This window comes from Borostomias antarcticus (assembly GCF_949987555.1).
Source record: "Borostomias antarcticus genome assembly, chromosome: 26".
In the NCBI taxonomy this organism is placed as follows: domain Eukaryota; kingdom Metazoa; phylum Chordata; class Actinopteri; order Stomiiformes; family Stomiidae; genus Borostomias; species Borostomias antarcticus.
Genome location: NC_140259.1, coordinates 5606041 through 5618540, shown reverse-complemented (window position 1 = coordinate 5618540; position 12500 = coordinate 5606041). Strand labels below are relative to the sequence as shown.

Genomic DNA, 12500 nt, shown 5'->3' with positions numbered 1-12500 from the left:
CACTGTGCAGGGTCAGTAGTCTCACTGTGCAGGGTTAGTAGTCTCACTGTGCAGGGTTAGTAGTCTCACTGTGCAGGGTTAGTAGTCTCATTGTGCAGGGTTAGTAGTCTCACTGTGCAGGGTTAGTAGTCTCACTGTGCAGGGTCAGTAGTCTCATTGTGCAGGGTTAGTAGTCTCACTGTGCAGGGTCAGTAGTCTCACTGTGCAGGGTCAGTAGTCTCACTGTGCAGGGTCAGTAGTCTCACTGTGCAGGGTCAGTAGTCTCACTGTGCAGGGTTAGTAGTCTCACTGTGCAGGGTTAGTAGTCTCACTGTGCAGGGTTAGTAGTCTCACTGTGCAGGGTCAGTAGTCTCACTGTGCAGGGTTAGTAGTCTCACTGTGCAGGGTTAGTAGTCTCACTGTGCAGGGTTAGTAGTCTCACTGTGCAGGGTTAGTAGTCTCACTGTGCAGGGTCAGTAGTCTCACTGTGCAGGGTTAGTAGTCTCACTGTGCAGGGTTAGTAGTCTCACTGTGCAGGGTTAGTAGTCTCACTGTGCAGGGTTAGTAGTCTCACTGTGCAGGGTTAGTAGTCTCACTGTGCAGGGTCAGTAGTCTCACTGTGCAGGGTCAGTAGTCTCACTGTGCAGGGTTAGTAGTCTCACTGTGCAGGGTTAGTAGTCTCACTGTGCAGGGTCAGTAGTCTCACTGTGCAGGGTCAGTAGTCTCACTGTGCAGGGTTAGTAGTCTCACTGTGCAGGGTCAGTAGTCTCACTGTGCAGGGTCAGTAGTCTCACTGTGCAGGGTCAGTAGTCTCACTGTGCAGGGTTAGTAGTCTCACTGTGCAGGGTCAGTAGTCTCACTGTGCAGGGTTAGTAGTCTCACTGTGCAGGGTTAGTAGTCTCACTGTGCAGGGTTAGTAGTCTCACTGTGCAGGGTCAGTAGTCTCACTGTGCAGGGTTAGTAGTCTCACTGTGCAGGGTTAGTAGTCTCACTGTGCAGGGTTAGTAGTCTCACTGTGCAGGGTCAGTAGTCTCATTATGCAGGGTTAGTAGTCTCACTGTGCAGGGTCAGTAGTCTCACTGTGCAGGGTTAGTAGTCTCACTGTGCAGGGTCAGTAGTCTCATTGTGCAGGGTTAGTAGTCTCACTGCAGGGTTAGTAGTCTCACTGTGCAGGGTTAGTAGTCTCACTGTGCAGGGTTAGTAGTCTCACTGTGCAGGGTCAGTAGTCTCACTGTGCAGGGTCAGTAGTCTCACTGTGCAGGGTCAGTAGTCTCACTGTGCAGGGTCAGTAGTCTCACTGTGCAGGGTTAGTAGTCTCACTGTGCAGGGTCAGTAGTCTCACTGTGCAGGGTCAGTAGTCTCACTGTGCAGGGTCAGTAGTCTCACTGTGCAGGGTCAGTAGTCTCACTGTGCAGGGTCAGTAGTCTCACTGTGCAGGGTCAGTAGTCTCACTGTGCAGGGTTAGTACAGTAGTCTCACTGTGCAGGGTTAGTACAGTAGTCTCACTGTGCAGGGTTAGTAGTCTCACTGTGCAGGGTCAGTAGTCTCACTGTGCAGGGTTAGTAGTCTCACTGTGCAGGGTCAGTAGTCTCACTGTGCAGGGTTAGTAGTCTCACTGTGCAGGGTTAGTAGTCTCACTGTGCAGGGTCAGTAGTCTCACTGTGCAGGGTCAGTAGTCTCACTGTGCAGGGTTAGTAGTCTCACTATGCAGGGTCAGTAGTCTCACTGTGCAGGGTCAGTAGTCTCACTGTGCAGGGTCAGTAGTCTCACTGTGCAGGGTTAGTAGTCTCACTATGCAGGGTCAGTAGTCTCACTGTGCAGGGTTAGTAGTCTCACTGTGCAGGGTCAGTAGTCTCACTGTGCAGGGTTAGTAGTCTCACTATGCAGGGTTAGTAGTCTCACTGTGCAGGGTTAGTAGTCTCACTGTGCAGGGTTAGTAGTCTCACTGTGCAGGGTTAGTAGTCTCATTGTGCAGGGTTAGTAGTCTCACTGTGCAGGGTTAGTAGTCTCACTGTGCAGGGTTAGTAGTCTCACTGTGCAGGGTTAGTAGTCTCACTGTGCAGGGTTAGTAGTCTCACTGTGCAGGGTTAGTAGTCTCACTGTGCAGGGTTAGTAGTCTCACTGTGCAGGGTTAGTAGTCTCACTGTGCAGGGTTAGTAGTCTCACTGTGCAGGGTCAGTAGTCTCACTGTGCAGGGTTAGTAGTCTCACTGTGCAGGGTTAGTAGTCTCACTGTGCAGGGTTAGTAGTCTCACTATGCAGGGTCAGTAGTCTCACTGTGCAGGGTTAGTAGTCTCACTGTGCAGGGTTAGTAGTCTCACTGTGCAGGGTCAGTAGTCTCACTGTGCAGGGTTAGTAGTCTCACTATGCAGGGTTAGTAGTCTCACTGTGCAGGGTTAGTAGTCTCACTGTGCAGGGTTAGTAGTCTCACTGTGCAGGGTCAGTAGTCTCACTGTGCAGGGTCAGTAGTCTCACTGTGCAGGGTTAGTAGTCTCACTGTGCAGGGTTAGTAGTCTCACTGTGCAGGGTCAGTAGTCTCACTGTGCAGGGTCAGTAGTCTCACTGTGCAGGGTTAGTAGTCTCACTGTGCAGGGTTAGTAGTCTCACTGTGCAGGGTTAGTAGTCTCACTGTGCAGGGTCAGTAGTCTCACTGTGCAGGGTCAGTAGTCTCACTGTGCAGGGTCAGTAGTCTCACTGTGCAGGGTCAGTAGTCTCACTGTGCAGGGTTAGTAGTATCACTGTGCAGGGTTAGTAGTCTCACTGTGCAGGGTTAGTAGTCTCACTGTGCAGGGTCAGTAGTCTCACTGTGCAGGGTTAGTAGTCTCACTGTGCAGGGTTAGTAGTCTCACTGTGCAGGGTCAGTAGTCTCACTGTGCAGGGTTAGTAGTCTCACTGTGCAGGTTAGTAGTCTCACTGTGCAGGGTCAGTAGTCTCACTGTGCAGGTTAGTAGTCTCACTGTGCAGGGTCAGTAGTCTCACTGTGCAGGGTTAGTAGTCTCACTGTGCAGGGTCAGTAGTCTCACTGTGCAGGGTTAGTAGTCTCACTGTGCAGGGTTAGTAGTCTCACTGTGCAGGGTCAGTAGTCTCACTGTGCAGGGTCAGTAGTCTCACTGTGCAGGGTCAGTAGTCTCACTGTGCAGGGTTAGTAGTCTCACTGTGCAGGGTCAGTAGTCTCATTGTGCAGGGTTAGTAGTCTCACTCATTGTGCAGGGTTAGTAGTCTCGCTGTGCAGGGTCAGTAGTCTCACTGTGCAGGGTTAGTAGTCTCACTGTGCAGGGTTAGTAGTCTCACTGTGCAGGGTTAGTAGTCTCACTGTGCAGGGTTAGTAGTCTCATTGTGCAGGGTCAGTAGTCTCACTGTGCAGGGTTAGTAGTCTCACTGTGCAGGGTTAGTAGTCTCACTGTGCAGGGTCAGTAGTCTCACTGTGCAGGGTTAGTAGTCTCATTGTGCAGGGTTAGTAGTCTCACTGTGCAGGGTTAGTAGTCTCACTGTGCAGGGTTAGTAGTCTCATTGTGCAGGGTTAGTAGTCTCACTGTGCAGGGTTAGTAGTCTCACTGTGCAGGGTCAGTAGTCTCACTGTGCAGGGTTAGTAGTCTCACTGTGCAGGGTTAGTAGTCTCACTGTGCAGGGTCAGTAGTCTCACTGTGCAGGGTTAGTAGTCTCACTGTGCAGGGTCAGTAGTCTCACTGTGCAGGGTTAGTAGTCTCACTGTGCAGGGTCAGTAGTCTCACTGTGCAGGGTTAGTAGTCTCACTGTGCAGGGTCAGTAGTCTCACTGTGCAGGGTTAGTAGTCTCACTGTGCAGGGTCAGTAGTCTCACTGTGCAGGGTTAGTAGTCTCACTGTGCAGGGTTAGTAGTCTCACTGTGCAGGGTTAGTAGTCTCACTGTACAGGGTCAGTAGTCTCACTGTGCAGGGTCAGTAGTCTCACTGTGCAGGGTTAGTAGTCTCACTGTGCAGGGTTAGTAGTCTCACTATGCAGGGTCAGTAGTCTCACTGTGCAGGGTCAGTAGTCTCACTGTGCAGGGTTAGTAGTCTCACTGTGCAGGGTTAGTAGTCTCACTGTGCAGGGTTAGTAGTCTCACTGTGCAGGGTTAGTAGTCTCACTGTGCAGGGTTAGTAGTCTCACTATGCAGGGTCAGTAGTCTCACTGTGCAGGGTCAGTAGTCTCACTGTGCAGGGTCAGTAGTCTCACTGTGCAGGGTCAGTAGTCTCACTCATTGTGCAGGGTTAGTAGTCTCACTGTGCAGGGTCAGTAGTCTCACTGTGCAGGGTTAGTAGTCTCACTGTGCAGGGTCAGTAGTCTCACTGTGCAGGGTTAGTAGTCTCACTGTGCAGGGTCAGTAGTCTCACTGTGCAGGGTCAGTAGTCTCACTGTGCAGGGTTAGTAGTCTCACTGTGCAGGGTTAGTAGTCTCACTGGGCAGGGTTAGTAGTCTCATTGTGCAGGGTCAGTAGTCTCACTGTGCAGGGTTAGTAGTCTCACTGTGCAGGGTCAGTAGTCTCACTGTGCAGGGTTAGTAGTCTCACTGTGCAGGGTTAGTAGTCTCACTGTGCAGGGTTAGTAGTCTCACTGTGCAGGGTTAGTAGTCTCACTGTGCAGGGTCAGTAGTCTCACTGTGCAGGGTCAGTAGTCTCATTGTGCAGGGTTAGTAGTCTCACTGTGCAGGGTCAGTAGTCTCATTGTGCAGGGTCAGTAGTCTCATTGTGCAGGGTTAGTAGTCTCACTGTGCAGGGTTAGTAGTCTCACTGTGCAGGGTTAGTAGTCTCACTGTGCAGGGTTAGTAGTCTCACTGTGCAGGGTTAGTAGTCTCACTGTGCAGGGTTAGTAGTCTCACTGTGCAGGGTCAGTAGTCTCATTGTGCAGGGTTAGTAGTCTCACTGTGCAGGGTCAGTAGTCTCACTGTGCAGGGTTAGTAGTCTCACTGTGCAGGGTTAGTAGTCTCACTGTGCAGGGTTAGTAGTCTCACTGTGCAGGGTTAGTAGTCTCACTGTGCAGGGTCAGTAGTCTCACTGTGCAGGGTTAGTAGTCTCACTGTGCAGGGTTAGTAGTCTCACTGTGCAGGGTCAGTAGTCTCACTGTGCAGGGTTAGTAGTCTCACTGTGCAGGGTCAGTAGTCTCACTGTGCAGGGTCAGTAGTCTCACTGTGCAGGGTCAGTAGTCTCACTGTGCAGGGTCAGTAGTCTCACTGTGCAGGGTCAGTAGTCTCACTGTGCAGGGTTAGTAGTCTCACTGTGCAGGGTTAGTAGTCTCATTGTGCAGGGTCAGTAGTCGCACTGTGCAGGGTTAGTAGTCTCACTGTGCAGGGTTAGTAGTCTCACTGTGCAGGGTTAGTAGTCTCACTGTGCAGGGTCAGTAGTCTCACTGTGCAGGGTTAGTAGTCTCACTGTGCAGGGTCAGTAGTCTCATTGTGCAGGGTTAGTAGTCTCACTGTGCAGGGTTAGTAGTCTCACTGTGCAGGGTTAGTAGTCTCACTGTGCAGGGTTAGTAGTCTCACTGTGCAGGGTCAGTAGTCTCACTGTGCAGGGTTAGTAGTCTCACTGTGCAGGGTTAGTAGTCTCACTGTGCAGGGTTAGTAGTCTCACTGTGCAGGGTTAGTAGTCTCACTGTGCAGGGTTAGTAGTCTCACTGTGCAGGGTCAGTAGTCTCACTGTGCAGGGTTAGTAGTCTCACTGTGCAGGGTTAGTAGTCTCACTGTGCAGGGTTAGTAGTCTCACTGTGCAGGGTTAGTAGTCTCACTGTGCAGGGTCAGTAGTCTCACTGTGCAGGGTTAGTACAGTAGTCTCACTGTGCAGGGTCAGTAGTCTCACTGTGCAGGGTTAGTAGTCTCACTGTGCAGGGTCAGTAGTCTCACTGTGCAGGGTTAGTAGTCTCACTGTGCAGGGTTAGTAGTCTCACTGTGCAGGGTCAGTAGTCTCACTGTGCAGGGTTAGTAGTCTCACTGTGCAGGGTCAGTAGTCTCACTGTGCAGGGTCAGTAGTCTCACTCTGCAGGGTCAGTAGTCTCACTGTGCAGGGTCAGTAGTCTCACTGTGCAGGGTCAGTAGTCTCACTGTGCAGGGTTAGTAGTCTCACTGTGCAGGGTCAGTAGTCTCACTGTGCAGCCATTCCCCAATATCCACGCCACGGGCCCCACAACTCAGCCCCTGAGTGGGTTTGAGACACACGGTCTTCACCGGTGGAGTCAGGTAGGTGGCCCGGAGAGGGGTACACTGTCCCCGACTGGCTCTGACCTGAGGAGGCGGAGTCTCACCACCATGCCACTGTCCACGCCACAGACCCCACAATTCAGCCCCTGAGTGGGTTAGAGACGCACGGTCTTCGCCGGTGGGTGCATGGAGATTGCCCGGTCCGTAGTAGTTCTAGTAGTAGCTGTTACATACAGCTGCAGCAGGTAGCCCACCTCACATTTTCTCCAGGAAATGTACTTTCTAGTTGATATTGTGTTTATACTGAGTGTTGTGTTGTTTTTAATGTTGAGTGTTTACACTTGCCTTTTTAGCTGCTCTGTAAAGCACTTTGATTGAAAGCGCTGTATAAATAAATAAAAAATATATATTATTCAATGAGAAGCGCTATATAAATCCAATTTATTATTATTATTATTAAGTAGTCTCACTGTGCAGGGTCAGCACAGGTCATGTCCTCATTCCACTAGCAGGAAGTCCAGAGCTACGCAGGACAAGACAACACTATTGGCTATTTACGTTTGTAAATTAGCTCTACTTAATCTGAGAAAGATTGCAAAAAGAGATATCCTTAAGTACTGTATTTTGGCACTTTGCGTGAAGCAAAAAGGTTAAGCATACATTTGAGGGGCACAGTGGTAATAGTCATTGTCAACCCAATGATAGTGCTTCTTCTGACCTCTCCTGTTCTCTCTCTGTCCGTCCAGAGGTGCCAGTGATCCACGCCCACCCCTCCTCTCTGGACGTCATCCTGAACAGCCCCGTCACCCTGCCATGCCGGGCCACGGGCGCGCCTCCGCCCACCGTCACCTGGCAGAAGGAGGGCATCAACATCCAGACCAAGAGTACGCTGTGTGTGTGTGCGTGTGTGTGCGTGCGTGCGTGCGTGCATATGTGTCATAGTTGGCTGTAACACTGTATGGATAGCATATGAACCACTGGACTCTTTCCATCTCCTAGGAGGTGCGTTCATAGTCATGCCTACTGGAGCCCTGCAGATCTCCAAGGCCTCAGTGTCAGACTCAGGCACATACATGTGTGTGGCCCAGAACCCAGCCGGCACCGCCCTGGGCAAGACCAAGCTGAGGGTCCAGGGTGAGTTCATTACATAACAACCACCAACAACTACTCTCAGTTATGTCTCCGTTAATGCTCTAAAGCATTCACACTAACTATAAAGAACTGGATCACAATAGTGTGAATGCTGAAAGAAAGAAAGAAAGAAAGAAAGAAAGAAAGAAAGAAAGAAAGAAAGAAAGAAAGAAAGAAAGAAAGAAAGAAAGAAAGAAAGAAAGAAAGAAAGAAAGAAAGAAAGAAAGAAAGAAAGAAAGAAAGAAAGAGTTCTAAAGCATTCACACTAATAATAAAGAAATAGTGGGAATATTACAAGTTGGGCTAGCTTCTGCAAGCCTGCCCACCTAATTATGAACCTTATTAATTATGAACCTTATTAATTATGAACCTTTATATCCACTGTACTGTACTACCTCTGCTACATTTGCCGATGCGTTCCCTCCTCCAGCTCCTCCAGTGATCATCTCCCAGACCCAGATGTACCTGGTGCACCTGGACTCCTCCGTTACCCTGCAGTGCCAGTCTGAGGGCTCCCCCCCGCCCAGCGTGGCCTGGCACCGGGACGGGCAGCCCCTGAGCGAGTCGCTGCGCCGCCGCGTGCTGAGCTCCGGGTCTCTGCAGATAGCCTTCGTCCAGCCCGGCGACGCGGGCCGCTACACCTGCACCGCTGCCAACGCGGCCGGCACGGCCAGCCTGGAGATGAGCCTCACTGTCCAGAGTGAGCTCTGCCCTCATCCACACTCATCCATCCCCCGGATCACTCACGCTACAGCAAAACAACCACCGCTGTTCTCGTCCAATCCCGCCTCGTCATTCCATAACCAACATCTCTCTCTCTCTCTCTCTCTCTCTCTCTCTCCCCTCTCTCTCTCCCCCCTCTCTCCCTCTCTCTCTCTCTCCCCCCTATCTCCGTCTCTCCCTCCCTCTCTCTCTCTCCCTCTCTCTCTCTCTCCCCCTCTCTCCCTCCCTCTCTCCCTCTCTCCCTCTCTCTCTCTCTCTCTCTCCCTCTCTCTCTCTCCAGTTCCTCCGTTCATCCTCAGAGGGGAGGCGGAGCTGTCTGTGGTGGAGAACGCCCAGGCCCAGCTGGCGTGCGTGGTGGAGGGGACCCCCCAGCCCAGCCTGTCCTGGGAGAAGGAGGGGACGCCCCTGAGCGAGAGCACAAGAGAGTACACCATCCGGCCCTCTGGAGAGCTGGTCATCCACATCACCCAGGTAAGGCCCCTTCTCATCACCCAGGTAACACCGTGTCCTAACTGCTTGCGACGCGAGCAACAGAACGCGACATCGCACGCTTGCTGTCCTAACTGAAACCGTTCAATTTCCTGTTCTGTTACGTCATTTGTCTACATTCCCAACTGAAGACAGTTAAAGAACGAACGCCTGTCAACGCGAGCGACAGGAGGAAAATAGGAACAGGGCGAGCGTCAAAAGGGCAGTTAAAACGTCGCGCCGCTTCGCGCTGCGTCGCTCGCGTCCAGTTAGGACATAACAACAGAAAACAAAGCAATGGAACGCATTTTGTCGCTGACGCTCGCTCGCGTCGCGTGTAGTTAGCACACGGTGTAAGGCCCCTTCTCATCACCCAGGTAAGGCCACTTCTCACTCCATGTTTTCAGTCCTCTTTGCCTGGTTAAGAAAAGGGGTCGACGCTGCTCAGAAGACTTAGGACCTTGTGTTTGTGTACAGAATGTACAGTAGGTCCAATGCATGAGCTGTACGTGGAGATCGGTCACAACTACTCCAGACCAAGGTTATTATAGTTAATGAAAACTAACTAAAAAACGAAAACTAGGTGTGAACAAACATTTTAGTTAACTGAAATAAAAATAAAAACTAGACTTTACAAAAAAACGATAACTAACTAAAACTGTATTGTGTGTTTACAGAACTAACTAAAATAAACTAAAATTATTGAGATAATGTCCTTAGTTTTAGTCTTTTTCATTTCATACATAAGCTTAGTATTTTGGGTGGATATGAAATCTATCCTCCATTTTTTTAGCTGTGCCCCTGCGCAGAAGTAACCTGACATGCGCCAGATGGTTTGTTTCACACGGAGTGAAACAACGTGAGAAAGGATAGTCTCACAAGGCTAGCGCAGAAGAAAAAAAACTAAAACTGATACTGAAACTAATAAAAACTAAACTTAAACTAAGCATTTTCAAAAAAATAAAAACTAAACTTAAACTAAGCATTTTCCAAAAAATAAAAAGGAAACTAAACTAGCAAACCTGCTTTAAAACTCATCAAAACTAACCTGAACTTGAAAACAAAAAGTTAAAACGATATAAAAATAAAAACTAATGAAAAAAGCAAAACTATTATAACCTTGCTCCAGACCCATCAAATGCCAGTAAGACTCATTTCATCTCTCGCTCCTCCTCCTCCATCTCTCCCTCCATCTCTCCCTCCATCTCTCCCTCCATCTCTCCCTCCATCTCTCCCTCCATCTCCTCCTCCATCTCTCCCTCCATCTCTCCCTCCATCTCTCCCTCGCCTAGCCTGACGACGCAGGCAGCTACACCTGCGTGGCCACCAACGCGGCTGGACAGGACAGTCGGACGGTGGCCCTGTTTGTCCACACCCACCCCGCCTTCACCCAGCTACTGGGAGACGTGGCCCTCAACAAGGGAGAGCGCCTCCTACTGGCCTGCGGGGCCACTGGCGTCCCCCCTCCCAAAATCACCTGGACCTTCAACAACAACATCATACCAGGTAGAGTGCCTACAGGCGACCTACGACCTCTATACTATTCCAATACAATGTAATCTTGCTGACGCTACACTTTGCTGGCAATGTACATTTAATGTAATTTTCCTTAAAGCCCTAATCTGCAGTGTATGAAACAGCGCTACTCAGACCAAGCTAGGTAGCTCTGTTTACTGGCAGCTTTGCAGGCCACCATGTTGGCCACCGCCCATATGTTTTCGTTCTCACAGCTGTGTTAGTAAAGACGGCTAACGGAGAGTTAGCCAACTGGGACTGTGTGGTGTCGTTTCACAGCTTGTCGATCAGGGCATTCTTCTTAAGAGATATTTTAAATTAATCAATCAATCAATCAATCAAAGCTTTATTTGTTTAGCGCATTTCATACCCAGAGGCAACACAATGCGCTTTACAGAGAACAAGGGAGGTGGGCATACGACCCACTCTCTACATATTCCAGAGGGAAGCAAAAAAAACAGTAATCACCCGGGGGCCAGATAAGTGAGCTGTAAAAATTCTTCCCTGACCCCTCTCAACAAGGCGATCGAGCAAGCTCCAGGAGTATGTTTGTCTACCGGCTTAGAAAATGTATTTCATTTTGAACATTGTTTCCCCTCATTTCCATTCATCTTCACCTGTCCCCTGTAGCTCACTATGATCACGTGAACGGACACAGCGAGCTGGTCATAGAGCGCGTGAACAAAGACGACTCGGGCACCTACTCCTGCGTGGCGGAGAACGCCGCAGGCTCCATCAAGTCCCTGGGATTTGTCTACGTCAAAGGTATGACCTCACTTCCTCTGACAGATAGTGGCCTGTATTATCAGTGACTGGATATGTCCTGTCCTGCAGCAGTACACCATACTGTAGATTATACTGTATTAAAAGTACAGTACCTGTATCACAGTAGAGGACCACGATGGAATCACGTCTAGGACTTCCTCAGCTTTTGTTTGTATGTATGTACTGTCATGATCAACCAATCAACCAATCAACCAATCAACCAATCAACCAATCAACCAATCAACCAATCAATCAATCAATCAGTCAATCAGTCAATCAATCAGTCAATCAGTCAATCAGTCAATCAGTCAATCAATCAATCAATCAATCAAATTGAATCTCTAATTTGTGTGTGTTTGTGTGTGTGTGTGTGTGTGTGTCCAGAGCCCCCCATCATCGACGGGGACTTCCACTCCAACCGCATCGAGCCTCTTGGGGGCAACGCCATCCTGAGCTGCGAGGTACGGGGCGACCCCCTGCCCAGCATCCAGTGGAGCAAGAAGGGCGTCAACATTCAGATCAGCAACCGCATCCGCCAGCTGGACAACGGCTCCCTGGCCATCTACGGCACCGTGGTACGGCCGACCGTATGAGAGATGCCGCGCCTCTTTCTAATGTGGCGCACGGCCATGGCCACGTTGTCCGTCTTTCACAGTCGATTAGTAAAGTGTTATATTTCATTAGAGTCCATTTGAGAGATGATACGCTCCGGCCAAATGTTTGATGTTGTCTTCTTCTGTGGTTTTCTGTGGTTTTGCAGGGTGAAGATGCAGGAAACTACGTGTGTGTGGCCAGCAACGACGCCGGGGTGGTGGAGAGAAGTGTCACTCTCACCCTGCAGAGTAAGCGTGTGGTTACGGCCCTGTAGTATTGCAGTGACCGCTCCGGTATATTAGCTCTAGTTACATTAGAAGACCAAGAGACAAATGTCTGTGTTCTGAGCCGACCTCTGACCCCTGGTCCAGGTTCGCCCACCATCACAGTGGAGCCCAGAGAGACGGTGGTGGACGCGGGGACCACGGTGCTGCTGCGCTGCCAGGCGGAGGGGGAGCCCACCCCCGTGATCGAGTGGTCCCGCCAGGGGCGCCCCCTCCCGGGCAGCGATCGCCTGGCCACCCTGTCCAACGGCTCCCTGCGGCTGAGCAGCGCCCAGAAGGAGGACACGGCCGAGTACGAGTGCGTGGCCAGGAACCTCATGGGCTCCGTGTTGGTCCGCGTGGCGCTCACTGTGCGAGGTGTGTTAAGGAAAAACCTCACTTGGTTTAGTTTAGATTTCAAAGAACACGCTGAGTGGTCGGTCAAGCTGGTTTTAAACAAAGGCAATAGTTTTATTCTGTTACGATTCTGCAGAGTCGGACTCGAGCACAGGAAGTGAATCCGGGCAGAGTGAGTCAGATGTGGACGAGGTCGATAGGTTATACAGTGAAAAAGGAAGTGACATAGTTTCAGGATGAAGAGGACAGGGAAGTGATGTCACACAGGAAGAATTTGTAGTTTTAACAGACTGATCTATGAGAACGAACTACAAAGTTAGAACAACAGTCAAGTAGGAAAACAGAACACTTTGGTGAGACTTGAATTTCATTCACAGGTGAGCGGGCGGCGCCACGGTTCTGTCTGTTCTCTCTGAGAACATGGTTCTTTATAAGAGAGAATGGTCGTCTGTTCCATGTTGGAATTGATGTTTGAACGTAGTGTAAAACCGTTGGACACCTTGGTCCTCATTCCTGAACGCAGTTAAGAAAAAGTTAAGAAGAAATGTCTTCTTAACTCC

The 12500-nt window shown here is 50.2% G+C and overlaps 1 protein-coding gene across 1 annotated transcript in view; it reads left to right on the top strand.

The window, feature by feature from the left end:
- hmcn1 (hemicentin 1) overlaps positions 1–12500 on the top strand; it is a gene marked incomplete at both ends in the record, with an annotated part of 177189 nt that overhangs the window by 150915 nt on the left and 13774 nt on the right. Inside the window, 9 exon segments of the mRNA XM_084459084.1 lie at positions 6871–7008; positions 7124–7258; positions 7686–7955; positions 8259–8449; positions 9739–9952; positions 10592–10726; positions 11111–11301; positions 11487–11568; positions 11692–11961. Coding sequence (XP_084315210.1) covers positions 6871–7008; positions 7124–7258; positions 7686–7955; positions 8259–8449; positions 9739–9952; positions 10592–10726; positions 11111–11301; positions 11487–11568; positions 11692–11961 — 1626 coding nt within the window.